Source organism: Cheilinus undulatus, linkage group 17 (assembly GCF_018320785.1).
Source record: "Cheilinus undulatus linkage group 17, ASM1832078v1, whole genome shotgun sequence".
Taxonomy (NCBI): Eukaryota; Metazoa; Chordata; class Actinopteri; order Labriformes; family Labridae; genus Cheilinus; species Cheilinus undulatus.
Genome location: NC_054881.1, coordinates 11,856,930 through 11,869,442, shown reverse-complemented (window position 1 = coordinate 11,869,442; position 12,513 = coordinate 11,856,930). Strand labels below are relative to the sequence as shown.

Here is a 12,513-nt window from a genome sequence, read left to right as displayed (position 1 = left end):
ATTCCCCCCTTGTGATTTTGCATGGCTGTGTTCAACCCCTTCCAGATACAGTGAGGGTCCCCAGTCTCTGACCCCTTACTTGTGGGGGTGGCGGGCTGAAAAGGCTGAACACCACTGGTCTAGCCAATTAAAGGAAAGCGTGATTCTTGAGGAGTCTTGTACTGAGCCAACAGGCTAGCTGTGCCTCTTTAACAGCTTTTCTCCCTTGTTTTGTCATTAACATGATTCTGATGGAAATCAAAAGCAAATAAACTTTTGTAGGTTAATGATGTGCTGGCTGCAGATGAGCCAGTTCCACTTCCAGTAATTTCATATATACATTGCATGGATATATTTCACATTCATCTGGGAAGGACTTTCCAAAAAATGCTCAGAGGGTGAGTGGACAAACATTCTGTCAGTCAGATTCTTGACTAGCCAATCAGAGTGACAAGACAAAATGAGGTAGTAGATATGCATGGCTTCAGAGCTAACCTCGCCATAGTATTTAAACGCCAGTAGCTTATCATTGGCTAAAATTCAAGTTGAAGCTTTTGGTGTTGCTCTTTGATCTTGTTTTGATAAAGAAATGTGATCGAGGTCTGATCAAACGTCCACTTTTCTACAGCTACATCTAAGCTAATGTCTACCAGCTTACAGTACAACGGAACTATTGCAAACTCACGCCAAAGCAGGGCGGTAGAAGATCACAAAGATCTTTTCCATCATGAAAAGATGTCAGTGTGTCTCGTTGCTCTTCATGTAATAAAAGTATTGGATCCAGTCCTGATAAAACTGCAGCTACACTCTAGCTACATGGGAGCAACTGGTTTTATTTTCGTTTTTTTAATGAAGGAAAGTTGTTTAACTGAGGAGGCAAGGCCGGGTTATACTTCTCCTGAACCCGTGAGGAAAAAAGATGAGAAAGTATCAGATTGATGCTGTTAGACGTTCTTCTGTCTCTGTAGGTTACGACTAACAGCATCAAACAGACTTCTCCTAATCCTGACATCAAACTTGATCAGAATATGACTGACTTATGTCTGTCTCTGACTGCCTCCTGGCTTCTTGTGCTTGTATTTACATTAATTGAAAGAACTAGACTTTGGGGCCAAGTCTAGTAGGACCCAGGCCTGGGTCCCTAATGGGAAACCACATTTAAACAGATGCGGGTCAGGAGGGCAGATACCACACATGCAGTCAGATAATGAAAAGCAGGTTTCTATTGTTTAACCTGTCTGTTGTCCTGAGGTTCATTTTGACCTGTTTTGAAATGTTTTAGGGTAACATGTATTCCCCAGATGTGATAGCCTATGGAAAGTTCCTTATGACACCTTTTACACATATCCTTCATGATCAACCTACAATAAGTTATGAAACTTTTACAAAAAACTTACTTTGTTTCTTGTCTTGGAGGGTTAGAAATAACCATCGGGCACAATGAAAATCACTATGACCGAAATAATCAGCATTTTCAACTCTAAAACAAGATAAAGTTTCATGCAAATAGTTCCATGTAAATAAGGCGTATTGACTATAAATCAGAGAAGGGAGTAAAAAAGTTGTGCTAATGATGGAATAAAGTTGACTAAAAAGCTCTTAAAGAGAAGTGGGTGATAAATTAAACATGCACTTTTTAAAGAGGCAAACCAAACGGGGTCGTAATGTCAACCAACGAGGACAACATGTGCGATTTGTTGCTACCACTTAAAAAGTTATATGGTTTGGCTGTCATCCATTATGAAACGCTGCTAAGAACTTCACTTTAGTCAAACATAATTTAGAGATTATTTTTAAACTCAAAAACAAGGAATAAGCTCATGCACATACACCATGTTACCATTAATTTGAAAACCAGATTAGTTATATCAAAATATTCTAATAGATGTGAATTTAAAAACTAAACAATACAACCAGACATGGACACACCAATTAGCACAGTCACTTTTTAAAGTGAAACACTGATCTTTAACCGTGACACACCAGATAGGCTGTTTCATATATCAATGGTATTTATCAACCGTCCATGCAAAGTGCTTTGAAAGGGCAGAACCTTTGAAAAAGTTTCTGGAGTTTGATTGGAAAAAATGCTCTGTCTGTCATATCCATTCCAGGCCAATCAGAGAGACAAGACATGGTGAGGAATCGAGGCAAGTCGGACAGGTAGCCATTGTTGTTGTTTACAAATGATGGAGCCAGTTTGGAGAAGAACAAAAATGTCTTTTCCAGCAAGATCTTATTAAATAGAAACATGGCCAGGTTTGATGAAACTGCTGCTGCTGCAGGATGAATCTGGCCAAGCAGACAGCTTTGCAAGGTAATACATGACATCCATGATGCATCTGCAGCAATATCTTGTGCCTTAGCAGCCATTGATTATGAGTTAGTACCCAATGAGCACTAACTAAGCACAACCTGTCCAAAAAAATCCTAAATATATTTAAAAAATTGTGGTATAATTTTGATTATGTGTTCATTTTAGGGTTACCAGAAGGATAGAAATCCTGCATGCACTGGCATTCTGCTGACATAACATCTACACAAAATGTAAACATTTCACTGATATCAGTTTGGGGTGGTGGCCTGCAGAGTCACATGCAAGAAGTCATGACATGGAATTCAGTATAATTCATGGACTTTTGCATTAGCTATAAGTCACAGTTTGTAGTATTTTAATCATTTTAGCAGCGGTTTATAGTTTGCATGTTGCTTCAGTATGCATTTATGCATGTGTGACAAAGATTTACTTGTTAAATATGTTGAATTCATAACCTTACAGAAAAAAACATTTGATCATTTGAACATTTGATCGGTTTTCAAATTAATTTGTCAGCCATTATTAGTCAAAAAAAAAAAGTAAAAACGTGTTAAGACTGGCAACAATGTTGCATAAAAGGGCCAAATAAAGTGTTGAAAGGGGGTTAGAGAGAGGAAAAAAGGGTGACAAGTGGCACAATGAGTGGCACAAAGAAGAAAAAAATTGGTGAAAAGAGGTTAAAATGTGGCAAAAAAAAAAAAAAACGGTAAAAGAGGAAAAAGGTAATAATGATCAAAAATGGGTTAAAAGTGGCAAAACTGGTACAAAAAGTAATAACAAGGGGTTAAAAGTGTCAAAAAAAGATGGAAAGTTGCGAGGACGGATAAAAGAGTGGCACAAAGGGGACAAAACATGCAGAAAAGTGGTAAAAAGGAGGGAAGAATGGCAAAAATTGGGTTAAAGAGGCAAAAAGGGGCAAAACATATCCAAAATGGGTCAAAACTGTCAAAATTGGTGCATAAAAAGTAATGAAAAGGGGTTAAAAAGTGGCAAAAATAGATGGAAAGGTGTGATAATGGATATTAGAGTGGCACAAAGGGAGAAAATATGCAAGAAAAATGATGAAAAGGGGGAAAAGAATGGCAAAAATTGGGTTGAAGAGGCAAAAAGGGGAAAAAAGTATTCAAATAGGTTAAAAGTGGCAAAAATATAGTAAAAAATTGCCTGGCAAAGGATTGGAAAGGGGTTAAAGAGTGGCATTCATGGGCAAAAATTGGCAGGAAAGTGACAAAAAGGGGTTAAAGAGTGGCAAAATGGATGAAAAGTGGCAAAAGTTGGTTTAAAAGTTGGAAAAATTATCAAAAATCGGTAAAACGTGGCAGAAACTATTCTTGCAGAAATGGCAAAATAAAATTAGTGAAAAAGGTTTAGAGGGAGGCAAAAAAGGGGGGTGAAAGTGGCAAAATGGAGTGGCACAAAGAGAAAAAAATTGGCAGGAAAATTGGTGAAAAGCAGTTAAAATGTGGCAAAAAATATTGAAAGAGGAAAAAAGGACAAGATGTATCAAAAATGGGTAAAGTGGCAAAATTGGTGCAAAATGAGGAATGAAAATGGGTTAAAAAGTAGCAAAAATAGATTGAAATTGGCGGAAATGGATTAAAGAGTGGAAAAAAGGGTACACAACATGTAGGAAAATTGGTAAAAATCGGAAAAAGAATGGCAAAGATTGGATCAAGGAGGCAAAAGGGGCAAAACTTAACCAAATGGGTTAAAAGTGGCAAAAATATAGCAAAAGTTGCCTGGAAATGTAGTGAAAAGGGCTTAAAGAGTGGCAAAATGGGTGAAAAGTGGTGAAATTGTTTTAAAAGTTGCAAAACTTATCAAAAATGTGTAAAAAGTGGCAAAATAAAATCTTGCAGAAATGGCAAAATATATTGAAAAGTGGTTCAAAAATGTGTTAATATCAGTCCTAAATCACAACTGGGGAGGGCCCATTCTCTGGGAATTTCAAGGGTCCAGCTGATTCTGTTGGCAGGCCTGCTGCATTACAGATTAAAGGGAAACATCTCACTGGTATTGCCTAAAAAAATTCTTCATTTTGAAAAAAAAATACAAATTCTAATACAATAATATATTAATTAGGTCAATATATTTATTTAAATTTGGTTTATTTGAAAGTCCGGCCCCCAGAGTCTCTGTCAAGACTAAATCTGGCCCTTGTGCAAATGTACTTGATGGCCCCTGGCTTATGTTGTCCCCTTGATAGTACATGTAGTGTTACGCAATGCTTTCATATTTATAATGTGAGAGAAATCACTTTTAAAAAAAGCAGAATTGCTGAAGATGTGAGGAAGAATGTTCGTCATTCAACCAAAAAGAAGTGAAACCCTTATTACCAGACTTAATTTCCCTGTCATGAGAAAAGGGACATCTACCACTGCTGGCTGAATTTGATGCCACTAATGGTTTGTTAAGAGAGAGAAACAACAAAAGCCACCTGGGCCCGGCAACGTTCCCAGCAGCACCCCGACATGCAAACACACACTCACACTCTGTTTTAATAAATCACCGCGGCATCACAGACAGTGCTCGACGGCTGTACACAGCGAGTGTGTGTGGAAAAGCGGCTTCAGAAGTTCTGCCTCTGAGATTCACGTCTCTGTGCAACATCCCGCTCTGTCAAGTTACACATTATGCAAATACATTGTTTACTGTTCATGTGACAATATCAAGGCACGAAAAGCCAGTGGGGACCGGGGGGGCTGTGGCAAGGTACCAAGAGAGACGGAGGAGAGGGAGAAAGAACAAACTCTGTGAAATAACTGCCAAAGGAATGTGGCAAATGACTCTCCGACTCAGTCTCTCTGTGTTTCTGAGTTAGAAGACTGCAGAGGGATGCGAGGAAATCAAAGCACTTCATTGTGAGAAAGAGGCTTTCTGGCAATCCAATTTCTCTACCTCTATATGTGACACATACAGAGATGTGTTGTACACAGCTGCAAGCAAAATACAAAGTAGGAAGTAAAAACCAAGCTGAATTCATTTAATGTCAAACTATCATTTGGGTAAAAGTACAAAAAAGGTGAAAGCTGACAGAAATATGTGACCAAGGGTTGAAAGACAGCAGTATTTTGAACAGCACCAACGCAAATAAGGGCCAGGGTTAGCATCGGAGACTGGAAAGTGACATAAGAGATTGTTTTTGTCTTTTTTGTGCAAATTTTAACCAATGTAGGCGTATGCCTCAAAATGCCCTGAAGGAAGATTGTATCTTGAAGCTTAATGTAGTTAAACATTGTATGGGCCTGTAAAGTATTACTGTTTCAGTAGTGGATGATACATGTACCCAGGCCTGACCACAGATTTAGCAGACCCCTGACAAACCCAAAGAATGGGCCCTGGGTGCTGATTTTCAGCATTTTTGCACTTTTACACTTTATATTGTAACTCATTTTCATCACTTTTTCCCACCATTTTTTTCAACGCTAAACTAATTTTGTCATTTTTTATGTCTGTTTTTGCTACTTGAGACCTATTTTGGCCACCTTAAACACATTTCTGCCACTTTTTAACCACTTTTCACCACTTTTCTGCCCAATTTGACTAATTTTGACCCACTTGTCACATTTCTTGAGTCTCTTTACCCATTTTGCCTGTTTATTTGCCAATTGTTGCCAGTTTTTAACCTTATTTCACCACCTTTTCTGCAAATTTGCCACTTTTTAAACTTTGAATTCATTTTTTTCCGACTTTTGGGCCACTTTTAGCCTATTTTGCCTCTTTCTGCTACTTTTCCCCATTTTAACCAATTTTTGCAACTTTATAACTGTTTTCCAGCACTGTTTCCTTTGACACATTTTGGACTCTTTTTGCCCATTTTGCCTTGTTGAAATCCTGTTTCACCAATGCCCATGTATGCCGCTTTCTAGCCTTTTGCCAATTTTTAAACCCTTTCCTTGATTTTTTGGCCTTTTTTTTTGCTACTTTTAACCCATTTCGCCTCTTTCCACCTCTTTTTGCCCTTTGTCAACCCATATTTGCCTCTTGTAACCCCTGATTTTTCTGCCTTTTTTGCCAATTGTAATAGTGTAATTTAACCAATTTTTGCCACTTAAAACACATATTTGTCATTTGTTAACTTCGTTTTGAGAAAAGGGGATAACATTTTGAAGAACATTATATACTACAACATAAATAAATGAAAACAATATATTTTGTTTGATTAGAATAGTTCTTGTTTAGGGTTAAAAAATATTGGTTATTACAGCTTTACTTTCCATAAGCCTCCCCAGTTTATCCCCCTTATGGGCGGCCTTACATGTACCCCCTCTTTAATGGAAAAAAAGATAATTGAGATAATTGGTAAACCAAAAGATTTTTAAAACTGTCAGGCATTTACAGCTTCAAAATAAGAAAGTTGTTATGTGGTATGAAAAAAAAGTTAAATTGTGTTTATATGGTGACTGAATGCAAGAAAGTGCACTCTGGTGATACCATCATGGTTCTTCTGCTTAGGTTTTTGGACCTCAGGCTTATTTTTATTCTACTGCATATCCAATATGATATAGACAGAGCCTTCTACTAGCACTATGAGTTCATTTTAACCAGCTACATTGAATAAGCTAACACAGGGCTAGCATACCCATTGGGCTCTATAGAAAAGTCAACAACGCTTACTTACACAGCTACATTTGAGTTTTAAGTGTTTTTTCTAAAACTTTTTCCAGCATGGTGACTCTTAATTGCATTGCATTGCACAAGCTTTGCCATTGGATAATAAAAGAGTCAGGTTGCATTGCAAGTGACTGGGTGTGATGAGTAAGTTTGTATAATTTCTATGAAATTACTGGCAATTTTGTGCATATTTGGACATTTTTTTAAATATCAAATTGCATAGTTTGAATTCTAAACACCTAGATTCTTAACATAAATTCATTTTCAATATGAAAGTGTGCAGATTTGGACCTAACCATAAGATCGCTTAACAACTACAATGTGTAATACGAACACTGCATACTCACACAGTATTATGGGAAATCTAGGAGCCTTTATTTATGACTATTGACTATGATTAAAGTTAGGATATCTCTGTCCCTGTTTCTCTGATTCCAACTGTGAAAACTGTCTCTTAGGGGTCTCCATACTAGAAGAAATCATAAATGCAAATTGATGGAGTGCCCCTTTAATTGTTGACAGTTTTCACTTACTGAGATATTTCAATTCAATACCAATACACCAGTGCTTTTTCTTAAAGGAACTTGCACCTACAATCACAGTACCAAACACTTTAGGTTCTAGAGTAACTACATTCACTGTTGTTTTATTTTGAAGATTCAAAGAAGTGAAGGTGAGTTCAACCTTTTCTTGTGTTGAATTCCGTCTGCTTTTGGGGGAACCAAGTTACAAAACATCTTGGATCTTAGATAATAGCAAAGAAAAGAAAAAGTCCTTGCAATGCACTTCATTTATAAAAGAAAAATATCCACAGTGCTGAGAGCAGCTGCAAGTCAATATAAGAAATACACATTTAACAGGTTAAAAATGTACAGAGTGCAGCTTTTTGCGAGCAAAAAACTCAAAATAGAAAAGCCATTAAAAGAGAAAGGACTGTTAAAAAGCTTGCGTGGCATCAGCACACAGGCGGAAAGTGAACTCACCTATAAATTTTATATCTGGTCGTAAATCCTTGGCGGAATCTTTCCACAAAGGACAGATAACTCCGAGCGTGGTGGAAAGGTCCTCGGTCAGAGATGAGCCAGTCATATTGCTTGGTGACATGTTGCTCAGTGGCCAATGGGTCCTGGCGGGAAGACTGAACTGTTATATGGTCCCATATAAACAGGAAGCAGATGACCTCAATAAACCTCCAGTTCATGCTTTTTTTTCAGCCGCTCTCTGTTCATTCTCGCTCCATTATGTGGAGACCTAATAGGAGAGAGAAGAAGAAGAGAGAGAGAGAGAGAGGGAGACACAGAAGAAGAGAGCTGTTACATGACAAAGTCTATTTTAGCAGTACAAGAAGATGTCATAGAGTTAGGTTAATTGTGTTGTACCGAACAAATAAGATAGTGCCCTTGTCATCGACGCTTTACTGTGACATGATGTGTATTTATTCCCTGCTCTCGCTCAGATCGTTCACCCTTCATGCCTCCCTGGAGTTATTTTTTAGAAAGCCACGCAGATCGGGCCTCTCCGCACGAGGACTGTTACCCTTTTTCAGATGAGCATGAAGAACACTTACAGCTGCATGGCTGTCTCTTTTTTTAAAGCTAATTGGTGTCATGATAAATTCTGACAAGGTTACAGGACTGGTTTTATGATATGTTATGACACCCAGCCACTAATGTGGAGGAACACCATCTCCCTTTACGCAGCGGTGTCAATTACCGCTGGAGGAAACTTTCAACTATTGGCTCGGGACTTCATGAATTATTAAAAATAATGTGGTACAAAATGTTACCTCTTTTGTCAAAAGCAAAATGAGAACTTAATTTAAGCTGCTCGAGGTGCTTATTACAATTGGACTCTTGCCCTTAGAAGTCTACAATGGCAATTTAATACTAAATCGGTCCGAGAATTCAATAAATGTTTAAAAGGCAATACATTTAAATAAGAATAAGAACACAGATTTGAGCTGTAGGAGCCACAAAAACCTACAGAATATTAGGGATACAGATGTATTTCTGATATCCCAACAGAGGTGCTGATGTGAACAGGTAAATCAGGCACCTACTTGAGGGCCTGGCTGGTAGGAGGGCCCCAAAGGCTGATGAACTTTACACGACAGCATTTGCACAAAATTTACAATGACAGTAGGAAACCCCCCTTAGGGGGCCCCATTTAACAGCACTCACACTTGTTCAGTCATGTATTATTCATATGAAAACTAATATTTCTTAATGAAAGTGCACTTTTGATAACTGAACTATTTCATACAAAACTTTATATCCCATTTCTTTAACTATGTCAGGTATATACAAAGTAAACACAGATTTAAGTCAACCCACCTTTTTCTGGGGACTCAACTAGCTTAAAAAGTAAGGAGAATTTGTGTTTGGTATATTATTTCCTTGTTTCCAGGTAATAAATCTTATACTGTTGGAAAGCCTGTTCATCTCCCTTTTAAATGACACCATAATTGGAAGGAACATGCTTTTGTGGGATGAGCAGCAGAGCTGAGTATGTGGGTTGCACCAATGAAAAATTTGCCATGGGAAGGTATGGCAGGCCTCCTGGCAGCCCTACAAGACTGTAGATAGAGCAGAGCAACCCATCCAGGTACTTTGCCCAGACGATGCGAGCCCCGCCCCTTTCTGGGGGAAAACATTACTTAAAAACCAAATGGCAGTCAAGTTTGGGTCATTAGGGATTTAAGAGCTTAGAATATGAAAACCATAAGGTTAAACAGTTATTGGGAGAAAAAAATCTAATGGCCAATGAGATTAACATGTAATGGAGGCCATTTACGAAAAAAATAATGGATTGCAACAATATGAAATAAACAAAATTACAGATGTACATGAGTGTGTGTTAAGGCTCTTGTGACTGGAGATGTTATAAACCAACATCACATACCTTATGTGAGCTAGATCTTAACACATGAATGTGGTTAATATGTTAGTTAATGTGTGAAAAGCTGTTAACAGGCAGACAGACTACAGCTTCTGCAGTCACAGGGTGATGGGTAGCTTAAAGTCATTAAAAACACAGCACTGGTCCAACATATGCTCTCTTTACTCCTTTCTAGTTTCAGCCAAAAGGTTCAGAACTCTTCTTTGGAGCTATGTTGTCATTTGAGAATAACAAGACGCGCCTTAAATTATGGCTCTTTGATTGTTTAAGGCACAAAAAACAACAAAATTTATTTTAATGGCATTGTTACACGTTTTCTAACCTACTGCTATTCACTGTGAGGGTTTGTTTTCTCCCAAATGGGGGCATGGACAAATTGGAAAGTGGGAAGTGATGTTGCACTGCTCTGATCTATTGGTTTGTCTCTTCTGGTTTGTCTGGGCAGAGAGCAATTGGCCATATCGTCCTGAATACCTTGGCTGACAGCTGGCTCCTAAATGCTGACGGGGGAGGAAACTGTCCTCTCGGAGTGTTTAATTTCTTCAAGGCCTGTCTCTGACATCCCCATACTTGGAACTTTGGAGATGGTACTACAGTAGGGCTCACTCCAAATAATGCTGCAACTTGGTTTTGCGAAACACCAGCTTGAAGTTGCCCTATTGCAGGCACCTGATTGTCTGCACCTGGGTACCAGAAGCTCAAAACAAGTCAGCAACAGCAAAATCAGCTGTTTGGCATTGGCAGTGAAGATTTTGCAGTTTTTTCATGGACACGACCCACGTATTCAGCTCGACTGCTCATCGCACAAATGCATTTTCCTTTCAAATGTGGCACCATTTAAAAAGGAAAATGTACTTACTTTTTGTGCTAAGTTTAGTTGTCCAAACTTTTGTAGTTTGACCAAATTCTATATTTTTATTGGAAAAATTTCTGTCAACTTGATATTTTTAGCTATGAGTATGTTACGTCAATTAAAATGTGAAGTACACAGCAAGGTACGCAGGACTCTACTGCACCTGATCCCCCCTAATGGCCAAAGTCAGTAAAGGCCCAACTATCCAATGGTCCAAAAGATTATCTTGCCAGATTTCCTGTCAGTATGAGGTACTGTATACCATGAGCAATTTTATCCTCCACAATCTGCTCGGAAAACAGTTGGGGCTTTCTTTGCAAAGATGGATTGGCTACAGATGGGTTTTGTTGTATTGGAAGCTGGTAGCAATGACTGTGGCCAGTGTAGTATTTAGCTCAGATGTAGCTATATTATAGCAGCAGTTTTATCAGAACTAAGCCACATTTCCTTATTAAAACAAGAGAAAAGAGCCACACTGAAAGCCTGCCTTTGTTTTTGCACTTTAACCGACCAGTCTTGTATGAGTTTTATCCACCAACAAGCTCCACTATTTGTAAACTGTAACTGTAACTGAACAGAACATTCGTCCAATCACCTTCTGAGAATTTTTTGGCAAAGCCCTGCCCTTCTGAAATAATTTTTATTGGAAGCATATCCCATGCCGTGGATTTATAAAATTGTCTTTCTGACAATGACCCGAAGACATTACCATGAACTAACAAGCCAAATAACATGAGATTGGTTGATGATATACTTGCCGACCTTTACAACCAAATCTCAGAGACAGAGCTCAAGTCTCTTAGCCTGACTGAAAAATGGTTTGTCCATTTAAGACAAACCTTGTCTTGTTGGTGACACACAATTAGTACCACAGTGGCCTGTGTTCAAAGCGTCCCTTTTGCATCAGCAGCTCTTCATTTTCAGCCCTTGGCATCCTGAGAACAAAAACCTCTTTGGATCAGTTGTTTTATCATCCCTGAGCTCTTGGTTGCAAAAGCTTAACATTTTGAAAAGGCAATGCACTCATTGATGTTACTTCTCCCCCACACACCAATCAAAATGTGAGAAGGAGTGGGATATGGTGCCAGCTGTGTCAACAACAATGGCGGCAAGCCGATCTGACGCAAACAAAATCGCCTCATATTGTTTTTATGTCTTCTTGGTGAAATATACTTGAATAAAGGAAAATATCAAGTGCATGCAGCTATTAAAAATGACCTTACAATACTAAAGGGCAAAACACAAGTCAATCTTCACAACTGGCACTAGTAATAGCACTGTGAAAGTGAGGCTGTAGGCACTGCTGGAGCATAAAGTGCTGTCTAAGGGCATCTGTGATGATGAGCACTGGTTGGAAGAGCCCCCCTGTGAATTTTTGCCCAGAGCCCCAAACAGAGTCTGGAACCACCACCATATTTTTATACATTTTGCCAAGTAAATCCAGCCGCTTTTACTTTAACCTTAAAGCAAATGCTCCATTGAACCACAAAAGGCAAGAATGAAATCTTGCTTCAGTACGCTTAATAGGAAAAGAGTTAAAATAATATATTGGAAGCCTTTAATTCTGGACGACCATTAATATGACACATATCCTCATTGTGCATTGACTTTGAACATTATTATCCACTTGGCAGTGGAATTATGTCTCCTAGTTACTGATAAGGAAATGATTTCCATCAGTAATTGCATTAAAGAACTTTGGCCCCCTGGCCGTGGAGCAGCCAACAGTGTGCTATCATCTGCCACTGTATGCAAAAATTCTTCCCCTCTTTCATGCTTTATTAGACAATAAAACACCATAAAGAGCAGGGAAAATGTAATGGCTCTAATCTCTTGCTGTTAAATAGATGAT

The 12,513-nt window shown here is 38.4% G+C and overlaps 1 protein-coding gene across 1 annotated transcript in view; it reads right to left on the bottom strand.

The window, feature by feature from the left end:
- Positions 1-12,513, bottom strand: part of brinp1 (bone morphogenetic protein/retinoic acid inducible neural-specific 1) — a 293,163-nt gene that overhangs the window by 199,284 nt on the left and 81,366 nt on the right. The window contains exon 2 of the mRNA XM_041811183.1: positions 7,894-8,161. Within this exon, the coding sequence (XP_041667117.1) occupies positions 7,894-8,111 (218 nt within the window). The 5' untranslated portion in view covers positions 8,112-8,161. The remainder of the gene's footprint in view (positions 1-7,893; positions 8,162-12,513) is intronic.